Raw genomic sequence first — 16529 nt, 5'->3', positions numbered from 1 at the left:
GTCATATAACCTGGGCTGTAGGACCATGTCAGCTCTTTTTTCCCCCTTTTCTTTTTAAAGATCGAGTGTGAGTTAGTGTGTGTGTGTGTGAGTTAGTGTGTGTGCACATGTGTGCACATGCTCGCATCTATCCTTCTGTTGCTATAATGTTGTCTTCCACCACTGTTACCAGGAAGAAATTTAAAATGATTTTTGGTATGACTTGGGCTTCCTTGATAGCTCAGTTGGTAAAGAATCCGCCTGCAATGCAGGAGACCCCGGTTTGATTCCTGGATTGGGAAGATCCCCTGGAGAAGGGAATGGCTACCCACTCCAGTATTCTGGCCTGGAGAATTCCATGGACTGTATGTATAGTTCATGGGGTTGCAAAGAGTCAGACACGACTGAGCAACTTTCACTCACTTGGTATGACTCATTTTAGATGTCCATAGGTCCCCAATCCTAAATCTTTTTATAATGAGAAATTAGTTGTTAGCATTTCAAAAATAGATTTTTCACGAAAGTCTTGATTTCCAGTTTTGCTTGGAAATATCAGATCTTGGAAAACATCAGACCCTGACTCCTGCATGGTGGTCACTGGCAGCAACTGCCTTGGTTAGACAGGTCGTGTCCTCCCCAGCTCTGACCCCACCACCCGCTCTTGTCTCACACCAGATATGCTTCCTGGTTTATGTCACCTGCTTGGCCCCTGCCTTCATTTTTCCCCTCAAATTTTTTTTTAAATTTGTATATTTGGCTACACCAGGTCTTAGTTGCAGTACTCAGGATGTTCCATCTTTCTGCGGCATGCAGGATCTTTTTAGTTGTGGGATGTGGGATCTAGTTCCCTGAAGAGGGTTTAAACCTGGACCCCTTATATTAGGAGTGTGGAGTCTTAGCCACTGGGCCACCAGGGAAGTCGCTCTCCCTAGGTTTTAAGTATGAATGCTTGCAAACAACACTTTCCTCATTTCTAAAGCCTCTCAAATTATAGTAAAACTCTTCCAGAATGTTCCATCATTCTCAACCTGTATCTGATAGAGACGTTCAAGGGCCTTATTAAAAATTCAGGTCAGAAAATGTGCTTAGAGAGGGTGGCCTTCTCGGATGGGTGACGTAGATAGTACAACAAATGTCGGATAACTAGGTACGCCTCCTCTGTCACACAACCACAGTGCTTTAGACACCTACTAGTGATCACATTACTAAGAAAGTTTCCACAGAAAATAATATCTCCCCTGACCTCTGTTTCCCTTATACAGATTATAAGTAGAAACTGTTCAAGCTCTGTCATTTGCTGGCCGATTTGCTTTCTCCACACTTTGCCTATCATAATTTTCTGTATGTTTGGTTAATATTTGAGTCAGAACAGTTATCTGTAGTGAACTGTCTAGTACTTTGCTGGAACTTTGATCCATCAGTGTGAAAACATTCGAAGGAGGGAGGACCTTCCATAATCCTTCCCCTTATCCAAGATAACCAGTGTTCTTAGTATTTTCTCCTATAGACATAAAAGATTCAGTAAATTTTTGTTGAATGAATGTCTAAACACATTGAATAAATATCTGTTGTAGTTTAACATGTATTTGTTGAATGAATGATCTATACTTCTATATATGAATATAGGTTTATATGTAATTTTAATAGAATAATTTATACGTACTGTTTTGTGACTTGCTCTTTTCATGTCCTGCTAAATCATGACTGTCTTTTCATGTCAGTGTATACAATCCTTCCTTATTTTTAGTGGCTTTATAGCCATTTCCTCTGCACGGAAATTCCATTTTATTTAATCTAGTCCCTACTGATGGTCCCTGATAGCTCAGTTGGTAAAGAGTCTGCCTGCAATGTGGGAGACCCAGGTTCGATTCCTGGGTTGGAAAGATCCGCTGGAGAAGGGATGGGCTACCCACTGCAGTATTCTTGGGCTTCCCTGTGGTTGTTCAGCTGGTAAAGAACCCACCTGCAATGCGGGAGACTTGGGTTTGATCCCTGGGTTGGGAAGCTCCCCTGGAGAAGGGAAAGGCTACCCACTCCAGTATTCTGGCCTGGAGAATTCCATGGACTGTGTAGTCCATGGGGTCACAAAGAGTTCGACACGACTGAGCGACTTTTGCTTTCACTGATGGTCATTTAGATTGCTGCCTTTTTATGTTTCTATATTCAACAGTGCTGTAGAAGACACATGTATATGTGCGTATTTGCAGGAATTGCTAGGTTGAAGGATTGTGCATTGTGAATTTTAATAGCTACTACCAGGATGATCTTCAAAATTCTTTTTATTAATTTATGTGTTCACTAAGAGTAGATGAGGATACTCTTTCTCTAAATCTTCACTAACACTGGATATTTTCACATATTAAATATTTTAAAATATTGGTAGAAATTTGCCAGTCTGATTAGCTGAACTGATGTCCTATTTTAAAATTTTATATAACTTTGAGTGCTAGTGAGTTATCTTTCATGTCATTAGCCTTTGGGAATTTCTTTGTAAATTTCCTTTGCCCAATTTTTTCTTCAGTTGCAATGTTTCCCTTTTTTTTTTCAGTTTATAGGAACCCTTATAAAGATAGTTCTTTGATAAATGCCTTTTGTCAGTTTTTTTTTTAATTGCAGATTTTTTTTCTTATTTTTGTTTGTTTTTTTAACTCTGTGTCTTAATGTGGGTAAATTTTCCAGTCTTTATAGTTGTTGTCTTTCTAGTCTTTTATAGTTGTTGATGTTGCCATTGTATTGAGAAAAGAGAAATTGAATAAAAAATAAATAAAAATTAAAATGCAAATGAAAATCTGAGAAAAGTGATAGGTGATAATAAAAGTGACAAAAATTTAAAAATTATCCTTTTCCTTCAAACTTGTGGGTCTGTCATTTTAAGAATCGCCACTGTTTATCAATAAGAAAGAGTGTTGGCAAATTAAACAGATACATTAACAGCTGTTAGATGCATCCTGATTTCAGACATGTTAAAATGTTAAAAAAATATGCATCTTAGAATTAATGATAGATGTTTTCTTAAGCTGAAGTATTCATAGGGTAGTAAATTAAAAGTATATAAATGGATACACAATGAAAAGTAAATCAGGAAGAGTTCTTAAAAAGTAAGTCAGGTTCTATGACTTTTCTGATTAAATCTTCCCAGAGCCGAAATCCACATGGTTAATCAGTCAAATGGATGCCTCCTCATTTTATTTTCGAACACAGTAACTAGGATCTCATCACACTGCCCTCCTGCTATCCTCTGACTTTGCCAAGCTCTCTCTCATCTTCAAACTTTTTCCTCTTCCCTTGGTCTGGAACTCTTTCGCTCTAATTTTGCTTGATGGGCTCCATGTGGTCACACATGACTCATTTCAGCTGCCACGTCATGCTCTTCTCTTGTTCAGTTGCTCAGTTGTGACCCAACTTTCACGGCCCCATGAACTGCAGCACACCAGGCTCCTCAGTCCTCCATTATCTCTTGGAGTTTGCTCAAATTTATGTCCATTGAGTCAGTGATGCCATCTAACTGTCTCATCCTTTGTCACCCCCTTCTCCTCCTGCCCTCAATCTTTCCCAGCATCAGGGTCTTTTCCAGTGAGTCATCTCTTCACATCAGGTGGCTAAAGCATTGGAGCTTCAGCTTCAGCATCAGTCTTTCCAGTGAATATTCAGGCCTGATTTCCTTGAGGATTGACTGGTTTGATCTCCTTACAAAACCATAGCTTTGACTATATGGACCTTTGTTGGCAAAGTGATGTTTCTCCTTTTTAGTACACTATCTAGATTTACCATCCTCTTTTCTTCATAGCAGTTAATACTCTGATGTTACCTTGATTCTTCATTTGGTCTATGACTCACTGTCTCCCTCTCTGAGGGGATAAGCCTCATGAGAGCAGGGACCCTTCCTGTCTCATTCATCACTATATCCCCAGCACTGAAAACAGTGCCTGGGACACAGATTGTTAATGGAATAAACATGTACCTGAAGGCTTGAATGAACGAACATTTATGTTTTTGTAATCCATCTCAACTCCTGTGTGGAACTGGATGAATATAAAGTAAAAAGGGCAGCCCAATCAAAGCATTTCCAAATACCAGGCATTTCAACTGAACCCTAAGAAGGAGAAACTCTACAGAGAAGGTTTTCTCAATCAAGGCAAGTGGAGGCAAAGGAGGAGCGTGCAAGGATGCTGAAAGCCCAGCGTGACTGAACCTGGCAGTGAGGCGGTGTGATGAAGCCATCAGGGACTGCATCGCCTAGGATCTTGCAGGCCAGGTCAAGAAGTCAGGACTCTGTTCTAAGGGAAGTGGGATCCTGTTCCCACAAGACCGCCCCCATCTTTGTAGTGCTCTCCACACTTGCCCAGTGTTCATCTTCCCTGCTGGATCACAGGGCCCATGCGGGCAGGACAGTATCTCCCTGTTCACCCACTTATTCCCAAAACTCAGTGCCCTGGACATAGTGAGAGCTCACTAAGTATTACCAGGTGGACTGATGGACAGACAGACCAGCAAAACTTCTGTGTGGTCCAGAAATCCACTTGAGGCTGAATCCATTTTACAACATGCCCCACCCACCCTGCCTTTTCTAAACTGAAGTGTTCTCGAAAATCTGTAGACCTAAAAATGGCGTGCAGTCCTAATAATGCATCTGTCCTTGAAGACATACAATGAATGAGATTGATGGGCTTCACTCCAGCTTAACAGCACAGAGGAACCCATCTCTCTTGAAATGCTGACTTGGAGGTGATGGAAGAGATCATGACTCGTATGCACTGTGGATTCTGTGTGTGTGTTTACACTGTTGCATCATGTAAATCTTACATTTCTTTATGCCTTTTGTAGAAAGAAAGTGAAAGTGAAGTCAGTTGTGTCCGACTCTTTGCGACCCCATGGACTGTAGCCCACCAGGCTCCTCCGTCCATGGGATTCTCCAGGCCAGAATACTGAAGTGGGTTGCCATTTCCTTCTCCAGGGGATCTTCCTGACCCAGGGATCAAACCCATGTCTCCTGCATTGCAGGCAGACGCTTTAACCTCTGAGCCACCAGGGAAGCCTATCCTTTTGTAGGCATGAGCTTAATGAGGCAGATAATTAAAACCTGTGTGAGCTTTTGCTCTGAAACAAACCACTGGAAAGCACATGGCTTAAAATAACAACTGTCTGTTTAGCTCACCATCCTGCAGCTTGCCAGTTTGGGTTGGGTTAATCTGGGTTGGGGACTTCCCTGGTGGCTCAGATGGTAAAGAATCCATCTGCAATGCGGGAGATCTGGGTTTGATCCCTGGGTCGGGAAGATCCCTTGGAGAAGGGAATGGCTACCCACTCTAGTATTCTTGGATGGAGGAGCCTGGCAGGCTACAGTCCATAGGGTTGCAAAGAGTTGGACACGACTGAGCAACTAACAGTTTTCATCTGGGTGGAGCTTCTCAGCACCTACCTGGATTTAATCATCTGTGTCTGGTCTTCACAGAAGACCTCCATGACATCCCAGGCATTGGGTCAGACAAGGAGTCCCTACTTTCCTTGGATCACAGCGCCCTAAGCACCTCAGTAAACTTTTCAGTGACCCTAGGTTACAAAACATATCAACAATTCTGTTTATTAATAAGTTTAGCCTCAAGCATTGTAAGCATTTATACTCTAACAGCTTCTTGATCATTTGAAAAAAAAGACGCATACAGTTTAAGAACAAATGCTCTTTTAATTTCCTTCTTAAATAACCACAGTTACTTCCAATGGGATACGTGCTCCTGTCAGGCACGTCATGACCTTGCCTGGGAGCAGGTGGGACACCACCATCTGTTCCTCTTGCAATATTGCAAGCGATGTTTGAGCAGTAGTGGCGTTTGTTTGCTTGTTTGTTTTAATCACAGTCGTATCTTGAGAGGTCAGCTATGCAGAGATAGGGTGTCATTAAAAGTGAGTGCACAGAGGTCACAAGTGGACACTGTGACTGCTTTGACTGGTGGTTTGCTTGTGTCTGATCCATGTTGAGGGTCTCTGTGTTTCCCTCAAAAATTTATTAAAACATCCTGCTCTGCCAAGTTGGTTGTGCTGTCCCAGGGCACCTCAGGGTACACAGTTGGAAACCATGGAGCTTGCACTTAAATAATAATAATTATTATTTTTGGTTGCACTGGGTCTTCGTTGTGGTGCATGGACTCTTTGTTGTTCTGTGTAGGCTTTCCCTCATTGCAGCAAGTGGGGGCTGCTCTCATTGGGGTGTTCACTGCAGTGGATTCTCTTGTTGCAGCGTATGGGCTCTAGAGCACGGGCTTCCATGGTTGTGGCACACAGATTTAGTTGCCCTGTGCCATGTGGGATCTTATTTCCCAGTCCAGGGATTGAACCCATGTCCCCTGCACTGGCAGGTGGATTCTTAACCACTGAACCACCAGGGAAGTCCTGGAGCTCACACTTTTACATTGTCCTTAATGTTCGATATAGCCACACGAGGTTGCCATTGTTTGAATTTTATGTTTAAAAATGCGTGAGTGGTATATCATGTGACTGGGAACTGGCAGAATAGCTTTGCTCTTAGGGTTGTTTTGACTCCGAAGCCCGTTCCTCTGCTGATGCACTCTAGAGAATTTTCATCTTGGGAACCATATCCTGTTCCCAAGCTACAGCATGTTAAGTTTCCCCTATCTGAGAATAATTAGAACTATTCAAGGGTTTTTTTAAAAATTTCAACATCAACTAATGATCTTTGAATTTTTGTGTGTAAGTCTAGCACAGGGTTTCTCAACCTCAGTCCTGCTAACATCTGGGGCTGGATAATCCCCTGTTGGGGGGCTGCCCCACACAATGTATAATGTTTTAGCATTGTCCCTGACCTCTACCTACTAGATGCCTTGAACATCCCCCAGTTGTGACAACCGGAAATGTCTCCAGACACCACCCAGTGTTCCCTAGGGACAAAGTTGAGAGCTGCTGCTTGAATGAAATGATCAAACCTGAGGAATAGGATTTTTATACTTGTCTTGCCATTCTGGCCTGGTATTAATTTGTTCTTAATTTTTTAAAAAAACCATGTCATGGTGTTATGTCTTCAGGACTTCTCCCTCTTAAATCCTCTTAGAAGTCAGTCCTCTAATGATTGATGACAGAGAGAGCTGCTGCTGCTGCTGAGTCGCTTCAGTCGTGTCCCACTCTGTGCGACCCCATAGACGGACAGCCCACAAGGCTCCCCCGTCCCTGGGATTCTCCAGGCAAGAACACTGGAGTGGGTTGCCATTTCCTGCTCCAATGCATGAAAGTGAAAAGTGAAAGTGAAGACACTCAGTCATATCCGACTCTTAGTGACCCCATGGACTGCAGCCCACCAGGCTCTTCCATCCCTGGGGTTCTCCAGGCAAGAGTACTGGAGTGGGGTGCCATTGCCTTCTCTGCACAGGGAGAGCTACTGGTAGCAATTTAAGGTTCTAAATCAATGTTAAGTTGCTTTCCAGAAGTGGGTGGGTACCAGCTCTTCCTTTAGAAAATTGTTCTTATGTGAATATCACACAAATGCTTTGAAGTCCCCTTCTATTTTTCTCTTCGGAAGTAGAATATAGAAATAAAGGAAAGGATTCTGAATCTCATTTTGATGAGAAGGTCTTTTTCTTATCTGTTTTCAGAAACGTTCTAACGGCACCAAGGTTTTTCTGTTGTTTTTTTTTTGGTCTCTTGCCACTGTTAGATTTTCTAAAAATGGTGCATTTTCCTAGAATAGTAATGTGCGCTCAGTCATGTCTGACTCTTTTGTGACCCCGTGGAGGGTAGCCTGCCAGGCTCCTCTGTCCATGGGATTTTCCAGGCAAGAATACTGGGGTGGATTTGCCATTTCCTTCCCCTGGGGACCTTCCTGACGCAGGGATTGAACCCAAGTCTCTTGAGTCTCCTGCATTAGCAGGTGGAGTCTCTACCACTGTGCCACCTGGGAAGTCCCAGCATAGTATACCTCCCTTGAAACTTACCCTGGGCCTGTATCTTCTTTCTGTTTCTTGTGAAATGAGGGTCAGGCATTCTTCAAGGGCAGATAACAGACTTTCTATTTCTGCACAGATTGAGTAGCCCCTGACTTCTGAGGATCATGACAGGTGTGGCGTATGTGTGATTTAGAGCATCAGATTATATCGTTGATGATACCTTGGGGTCACTGTGTCTAGGGCTTCCCAGGTAGTATGCCAGCTTGCCTGGGAATACAGCTGGGTCACTGCTGGGTGCACTCTAGGTCATTGCCCTTTGCACTCTGCCATGCCTTATGCTCAATTTTTAAGAATAATCATGACCATGTGCAGTTTTTGCCTTGCATATACCTTTAGATCCACATCTCTTAGTAAGATGGGTCTTTTGTGAATTGCATGGTCCGAGGGAGCCACATGCTTCAACATTCTGGGCCTCTCTTTTTTTGTGGTCAGCGATGGAAAACCTCAATTTTAATATCTATGTTGTCAGAAGGCACACAGGCATTTGAGAGTCATTGCTTGTTTTCACAGCAGGGCAAGCAAGTGCCTTCACGTCCTTTATATTCTTTTCTGGACTCGGGTGTTGCAGTGCCCAGGACTGACTCTGGATCTCCTGGCTTTGTCCTTGAGTGGTTTCCTGACATCTAGCAGGTTCCTAGAAGGTATTTCTTGTTAGCTTATGGGATGTGGCCAAGTGTATTTGAACTAGCTCAGCGGGGTGCTCAGTAAGGGAAAACAAGCTCACATGCCATTTCCTTCCTCACACTTTTTTGCTCTGGGTTCTCAGCAGTGATGCAGGGTGTAAAATGTCCCAGCTCCTTCCATGGTTTGTACCTTTGAGGAAGTTGAGCAAACAGTGCTTGGAGTAAATAATCAAGCAATTTAATTTCTTTTTTTATTCTAATCGATCTTTAAAAATGGAAAGTTTAAATTGAAAAGAATTTCAGGGCTACACAGAAATAATGTGACTAGATTGATGAATCTCCATGTACCATCGCCTAATTTTATTGCCAGTGTCATTTCATCTACCTGTGGTTCTAAAAGTGTGTTCCCATAGGACTTCCCTGGTGGTCCAGTGGCTAAGACCCCATGCTTCCAATGCAGGGGGCCTGGGTTTGATCCCTGGTCAGGGACCTAGATCCCACATTCTGCAGCTAAGACCAGGTGCAGCCAAATAAATAAATATTGAAAAAATAAATAAAAGTCTAGCCCCACACTAACAGCATCAACACAATCTGGAAACTTACTAGAAATATGGATTTCCATTTTCAAAAAGACACTGATAGTGGGAAGGATTGAAGCCAAGAAGAAAAGAAGGTGGCAGAGGATGAGATGGTTAGATGGCATTACCGACTCAATGGACATGAATTTGAGCAAATTCTGGGAAATAATGAAGGATAGGGAAGGCTGGCGTGCTGTAGTCCATGGGGTCACTAAGAGTCAGATACAACTTAGTGACTGAATGACAGTAACATTTTGAAAAAATATAAATCAGAAACTCAGGGAGTAGAGCCTGATCAGTTGTTTCAACAAGAACTCTGGGTGATTCTGATTCCTGCCAAAGCTTGAGAATCACAATATATACCATTTCATCCAACCTCTGTTGGAATATCTTAAAGGGAATATTATGTTACCTGCCTCCTGAGAAACCTGTATGTGGGTCAAGAAGCAACAGTTGTTACGTGGAACAACAGACTGGTTCAAAATTGAGAAAGAAGTATGACAAGGTTGTATATCGTCACCTTGTTTTTTAACTTACATGCAGAGTACATCGTGTGAGATCCCTGGCTGGATGAATCACAAACTGGAATCAAGATTGCTGGGAGAAATATCAACAGACTCAAATATGGAGATGATGCCACTCTAATGGCAGAAAGTGAAGACGAACTGAAGAGCCTTTTAATGAGGGTGAAAGAAGAGAGTGAAAAAGTTGGCTTAAAACTCAACATTCAGAAAACTAAGACCATGGCATCTGTTCCCATCACTTCATCACAAATAGAAGGGGGAAAAGTGGAAGCAGTGACAAATTTTATTTTCTTGGGCTCCAAAATCACTGCAGATGGTGGTTAAAAGACACTTACTCTTTGGAAGGAAAGCTATGACAAACCTAGACAGCATATTACCAGAGACATCACTTTACCAGTAAAGGTCCGTATAGTGAAAGCTATGGTTTTTCCAGTAGTAATGTACAGATGTGAGAGTTGGACCACAAAGAAAGCTGAGCACCAAAGAATTGATGCTTTCAAACTGTGGTGCTGGAGAAGACTCTTGAAGACTCTTATCTCCTTTGGACAAGGAGATCAAGCTAGTCAGTCCTCAAGGAAATCAACCCTGGATATTCATTGGAAGGATTGATGCCAAAGCTGGAGCGCCAATACTTTGGCCACCTGATGTGGAGAGCTGACTTATTGGAAAAGACCCTGATGCTGGGAAGGATTGAAGGCAAAAGGAGAAGAGGGTGGCAGAAGATGAGATAGTTAGATAGCCTCACCAATTCAACAGAAATGAATTTGAGCAAACTCCATCCGGGAGATGGGTTTGCAGAGTCAGACACAACTTAGCGACTGAACAACAAAATATTATTTTATCTGTAAATACTGTAGTACATCACCTGTTTTATTTTAAATGTAATATCTTGCAAATTGACAAAACATTTTGAGAGCAATTAGTACCAATATTTAAATAGGCTTCCTCTTTGATCTCCTGATTCTGCTCATCATAACCAGCATAACTGAGCAAGTCCTTTGTAATATGTATATAAGGATATTCATTGCAATGCCTCAGCTGAAATAAATTTGGAAATACTGCCTGTCTAATACTGAGTGATTGGCTAAGCAAGTTGTTTTATCTACTCGCTGAAGCGCTGTGAAATCATGACAGAGAATGTTGTCCCTCGTACTGTTGTTGTTGTGGTTTTTTCCGCGTTTTATTTTATACTGGAATCTAGCTGATTAACAATGTTGTGGTAGTTTCAGGTAAACAGTGAAGGGACTCAGCCATACATATCCATGTAACCATTCTCCCCCAGACTCGCCTCCTATCCGGGCTTCCACATAACATTGAACTGAGTTCCACGTGCTGTACAGTATGTGATTATTGGTTGTCCATTTTAAATATAGCAGTGTGAATATGTCCATCCCAAACTCCCTAACTATCCCTTCCCCCATCCTTCCCCCCAGCAACCGTAAGTTCATTCTCTAAGCCTGTGAGTCTCTTCCTGTTTTGTAAGTAAGTTCATTTGTTCCTGATACTGTTGTTAAAAAGGAAAAGCTTTCAGAACAAGTATTGGGTGGTCCCATTTTCTTTTATTGTGCAAGGTGTGTGTGTGTGTGTGTTGTGTATTTGACAGGGAAGAAAGGGTGGGGGGTGTGTCTGTGTTGTGTATATGAATTTAAGCACATAGAAAGAGGGATAGAATGTTATACATTAAAACACTAATAGTTATCTTTGAAAGGTATGACTTTAGTTAATTTTCACCTCCTGATTTTTTTCCCCCCATAATGAGCATGCATTTTTATAGTGGAGAAAAACAGTACATTTACTTTTGTTTTGAAAAAGCCACATCCATTGAAGTTACAATCTCTTCCTGATCAGTTTCTGTTGAAATTGCCATCTCTTCTTGCATTTACAGATGGGCACATGTTGGATTCAACAAGATATGCCATCATTGGAGCAGATCTCCGAGATATAGCTGACCTGGAAGAGAAGTTAAAGAAATGTAACATGAGTACACAGTGAGATTTTTTTTTAACCTCTTACATTTGTGATTTCATGCTAACTGGGGATAAGGCCAGTTGGAAGTGCAGTGTAATTACATATACCATTTTGTCCTCTGTAATCTTTATCATTTCATTGCTATTTAGAGTAGTTGTCTGAAGTTTTTTAAGAAGCAGTGTTCCCCAAGTCTGTTTTCCCATGAGAATCGCTTGTATTGCTTTTGTAAAATACTGATTCCTAATATCATAAGTTTGAGGGAAGATAATTGTATGCATAGAAACATATAATTGTAACATATAAAGAAAGGATTAGCATCCAGGGTATAAAAGAATAGCTACTATTTCTTTAAAAAAAGTCTGGTGGAAAAATGGGCAAAGGATAGATGACCAGGCAGCTCAGAGGAAACTGGGTATCGTGTTAAAATGGTATTGAACTTCAGTAGTAATCAGATGAAATTCTGTTGTACCGCCACCAGGTTGGCGGAAAGGTAGAAGTCTGACAGTATCAAGTGTTGGCACGGATATTGGGGGAAAGGGATGCTCATACACCACGGGTAGAAGTGATCTTGGTGTGACATTGCAAGGAGCAATCTGGAATTTAGTAAAATTGCTGGTATCATGTGATATTGCAGTTCCATGTTTGGATGTGTCTCTCCTGAGAAGGTCTACACGTATGTACAAGGAGGACGTTCACTTCAGCTTTCAGTTTTAGTAGCAGAAAATTGGAAACAACTGAAATGTCCATCAGGAGGAGAACGGATGAATGATACGTAAAATGCATGACTTTGGAGAGAGCTCCAAAGTTTAATGTTGAGTTTTTAAAAACTAGATGGCAGGTTATATGCAGAATGTGATACCAAATGTGTACAAGCAACTCCTCCCCCCAAATTCTGTAATTTTGTGATTATGTGTATACATCAAGGAAGTGTTTTTAAAATGGACCAGAAGGGTGTGCACCGGATTCTTGAGTGTGGGTACCTAGGGAGGCAGAGGAGGGCAGTGGAGGTTTGGTTTTAGCAGAGTGATGCTGGTCAGATGGATAAAGAGCTAGTGGGAGCAAAAGGCCTACCTACTTGGTCTGCCATGGGTGAGGGTAACACTTTCCAGGATATCTGAGGTGAAAGGCTCAAGGAGAGGTTTGGAAGGAAGGGAAGGGAAAGGGAAAGTTATTTCAAAAAATAAATTGAAGGCGAGGAATCAGCGGCAAACAATGAAAAATGAACAATGAGGGAAATCATTGGAGGACAGGGAAGGGAGGAAGAAGAGCATGGACTGAGTTAACTCGCCTTTGAGGGAAGAGAAACACCCCCCAGTCTTCTGAGAGGGGAAGAAAGAGGGTAAGGACAGACACAAATACAGACGAGCTTTGGGTGATGGAGGAGTAGAGGGTGAAAGAGTGATCTTCTGACGCATCGGCTTGGCGATGGCTGTCATCTCAGCGTATTGAAGTTCTTGCTTACCTTTCTTCTGAAATCATCAACTAGGTTGTTATTCACAGGATTTACGGCCCCACCAGCCCAAATGTCAAAATGGGCTTTGTCACTCCAGCTTTACTATCTGAATCTGTCTTATTTGAGTGTTCAGAAGTAAGGGCCATACATTGCCAAGAGTATTTATACTTCTTTTTTCCTTTGGGGAGACCATTACATGGTTCACAAGTTGCAGAATATGGCGTGTTTTCTTAAATTTATATTTTTTAATTGAAGTATAGTTGAGAAACAGTGTTGTGTTAGTTTTTGCTGTACAGCACAGTGACTCAGTTATACACACATTGATGTTCTTAGTTATATTCTTTTGCATTATGATTTATCCCAGGATATTGAGTATAGTTCCCTGTGCTATACAGTGGGACCTTGTAGAGTATCCATTCTGTATATACTTGTTTACGTCTGCTAATCCCAGACTTGCAGTCCGTTCCTCCTTCGCCCCCGCCCCCCACCCTTGGCAACCACAGCTTTGACCTCTGTGTCTGTGAGTCTTTGTTTCATAGATAGGTTCATTTGTGCTATGTTTTAAGTTCTACATATAAGTGATGCCATACGGATTTGCCTTTCTCTTCAGACTTGCTGCACTTAGTATGATAATCGCTAGTTGCATCAGTCCTGATGCAGATGTCACTGTTTCACTCTTTTCTATGACTGAGTAGTATTTTATTGTGTATATACACCACATCTTCTTCATCTGTTCCTCTGTCGGTGGACACTTAGGTTGCTTCCACATCTTGGCTTTTGTGAATAGTGCTGCTTTGCCCATAGGAGTGCCGGTATCTTTTTGAATTGTAGTTTTGTCCAGATATATGTCTAGGAGGGGGATTGCTGGATCATATGGTAATCCTATTTTTAATTTTCTGAGGAACCTCCATACTGTTTTCCATAGTGGAAACTTACGTTCCCACCAACGGTGCAGGAGGGTTCCAAACCCCTCCAGCATTTGTTATTTGTAGACTTTTGCATGAGGGCCATTCTGACCAGCATGAGGTGATACCTCACTGTAGTTTTGATTTTCATTTCTCTAATGAAATTAGTGATGCTGAGCAAGTAGTGTGTATTCTTTTAGCAGAAGGAAGGTCTTGACTCTCAAGGGTGTGTTGCTGGATTTCTTGGGAGCATGTGGGTTTGTGGACGTCAGCAGCAGATTAGCTAAAGCTGATACCAGAGGGCCTGGAGCCCACTCAGAATGAAGAGAGCGCAAGTCTCGGACTCTTACCCTGGATTCCTGTTTTACTTCTGCATGTTGTTATTGTTGTTCAGTCACCCAGTCGAGTCTGCCTCTTTGTGATCCCATGGACTGCAGCACGCAAGGCCTCTCTGTCCCTCACCATCTCCTGAAGTTTGCCCAACGTCATGTCCATTGCAACAGTGATGGCATTCAGCCATCTCATCCTCTGACACCCTCTTCTTCTTCCCTCAATCTTTCCCAGCATCAGGGACTTTTCCAATGAGTCAGCTGTTTGCATCAGATGACCAAAATACTGGAGTTTCAGCTTCAGCATCAGTCCTTCCAATAAATATTCAGGGTTGATTTCCCTTAAGATTGACTGGTTTGATCTCCTTGTTGTCCAGGGGACTTCCAGGAGTTTTTTCTAGCTTCCACTTATGATTATACAGTGGAAATGACAAAAAGATTCAAAGGATTAGATCTGATAGACAGAGTGCCTGAAGAACTATGGTCGTAGGTTCATGACATTATACAGGAGTCAGTGATCAAGACCATCCCCAAGAAAAAGAAATCCAAAAAGGCAAAATGGTTGTCTGAGGAGGCCTAACAAATAGCTGAGAAAAGAAGAGAAGCTAAAGGCAAAGGAGAAAAGATATACCCATTTGAATGCAGAGTTCCAAAGAATAGCAAGAAGAGATAAGAGAGCCTTCCTCAGTGATCAGTGCAAAGAAATATAGGAAAGCAATAGAATGGGAAAGACTAGAGATCTCTTCAAGGAAATTAGAGATATCACGGGAACATTTCATGCAAAGATGGATACAATAAAGGACAGAAATGGTATGGACCTAACAGAAGCAGAAGATACTAAGAAGAGGTGGCAAGAATACACAGAGGAACTATACAAAAAAGATCTTTGTGACCCACATAAGCACAATGGTGTGATCACTCACCTAGAGCCAGACATCCTGGAATGCAAAGTCAAGTGGGGCTTAGGAGGCATCACTACAAACAAAGCTAGTAGAGGTGATGGAATTCCAGTTGAGCTATTTCAAATCCTAAAAGATGATGCTGTGAAAGTGATGCTGCACTCAATATGCCAGCAAGTTTGGAAAACTCAGCAGTGGCCACAGGACTGGAAAAGGTCAGTTTTCATTCCAATCCCAAAGAAAGGCAATGCCAAAGAATGCTCAAACTACTGCACAATTGTACTCATCTCACATGCTAGCAAAATAATGCTCAAAATTCTCCAAGCCAGGCTTCAACAGTATGTGAACCGTGAACTTCCAGATGTTCAAGCTGGTTTTAGAAAAGGCAGAGGAACCAGAGATCAAATTGCCAACATCTGTTGGATCATCAAAAAAGCAAGAGAGTTCCAAAAAAACATCTATTTCTGCTTTATTAACTACGCCAAAGCCTTTGACTGTGTGGATTACAACAAATTGTGGAAAATTCTTAAAGAGATGGGAATACCAGGCCACCTTACCTGCCTTCTGAGAGATCTGTATGCAGGTCAGGAAGCAACAGTTAGAACTGGACATGGAACAACAGACTGGTTCTAAATTGGGAAAGGAATGTGTTAAGGCTGTATATTGTCACCCTGCTTATTTAACTTATATGCAGAGTACATCATCCAAAATGTGGGGCTGGATGAAGCACAAGCTGGAATCAAGATTGCCAGAAGAAATATCAATAACCTCAGATCTGCAGATGACACCATCCTTATGGCAGAAAGTGAAGAAGAACTAAAGAGCCCCTTGATGAAAGGGAAAGAGGAGAGTAAAAAAGTTGGCTTAAAACTCAACATTCAGAAAACTAAGATCATGGCATCCGGTCCCATCACTTCGTGTCAAATAGATGGGGAAACAATGGAAACAGTGACAGATTTTATTTTGGGAGGCTCCAAAATCACTGCAGATGGTGACTGCAGCCATGAAATTAAAAGATGCTTACTCCTTGGAAGAAAAGCTATGACCAACCTAGACAGTGCATTAAAAAGCAGAGACATTACTTTGCCAGCAGAGGTCCATCTAGTCAAAGCTATGGTTTTTCCAGTAGTCATGTATGGATGTGAGAGTTGGACTATAAAGCAAACTGAGCACCAAAGAATTGATGCTTTTGAACAGTGGTGTTGGAGAAGACTCTTGAGAGTCCCTTGGACTGCAAAGAGATCCAACCAGTCCATCCTAAAGGAAATCAGTCATGACTATTCATTGGAAGGACTGATGCTGAAGCCGAAATTCCAATA

At 42.0% G+C, this 16529-nt stretch overlaps 1 protein-coding gene across 2 annotated transcripts in view; it reads left to right on the top strand.

Annotated features, from left to right (window-relative positions):
- LCMT1 (leucine carboxyl methyltransferase 1) overlaps window positions 1-16529 on the top strand; it is a 69540-nt gene that overhangs the window by 40810 nt on the left and 12201 nt on the right. The window contains exon 6 of one of the 2 annotated variants that reach the window (XM_027526954.1): window positions 11542-11644. The exons of the other annotated variant lie outside the window; for it this stretch is intronic. Within the exon in view, the coding sequence (XP_027382755.1) occupies window positions 11542-11644 (103 nt within the window). The remainder of the gene's footprint in view (window positions 1-11541; window positions 11645-16529) is intronic. 2 annotated transcript variants of the gene reach the window in all.

The sequence above is a fragment of the Bos indicus x Bos taurus genome, chromosome 25 (assembly GCF_003369695.1).
Source record: "Bos indicus x Bos taurus breed Angus x Brahman F1 hybrid chromosome 25, Bos_hybrid_MaternalHap_v2.0, whole genome shotgun sequence".
Lineage (NCBI taxonomy): Eukaryota > Metazoa > Chordata > Mammalia > Artiodactyla > Bovidae > Bos > Bos indicus x Bos taurus.
The sequence above is the reverse complement of the archived record's forward strand: the minus strand, read 5'-3'. Positions and strand labels throughout refer to the sequence as shown.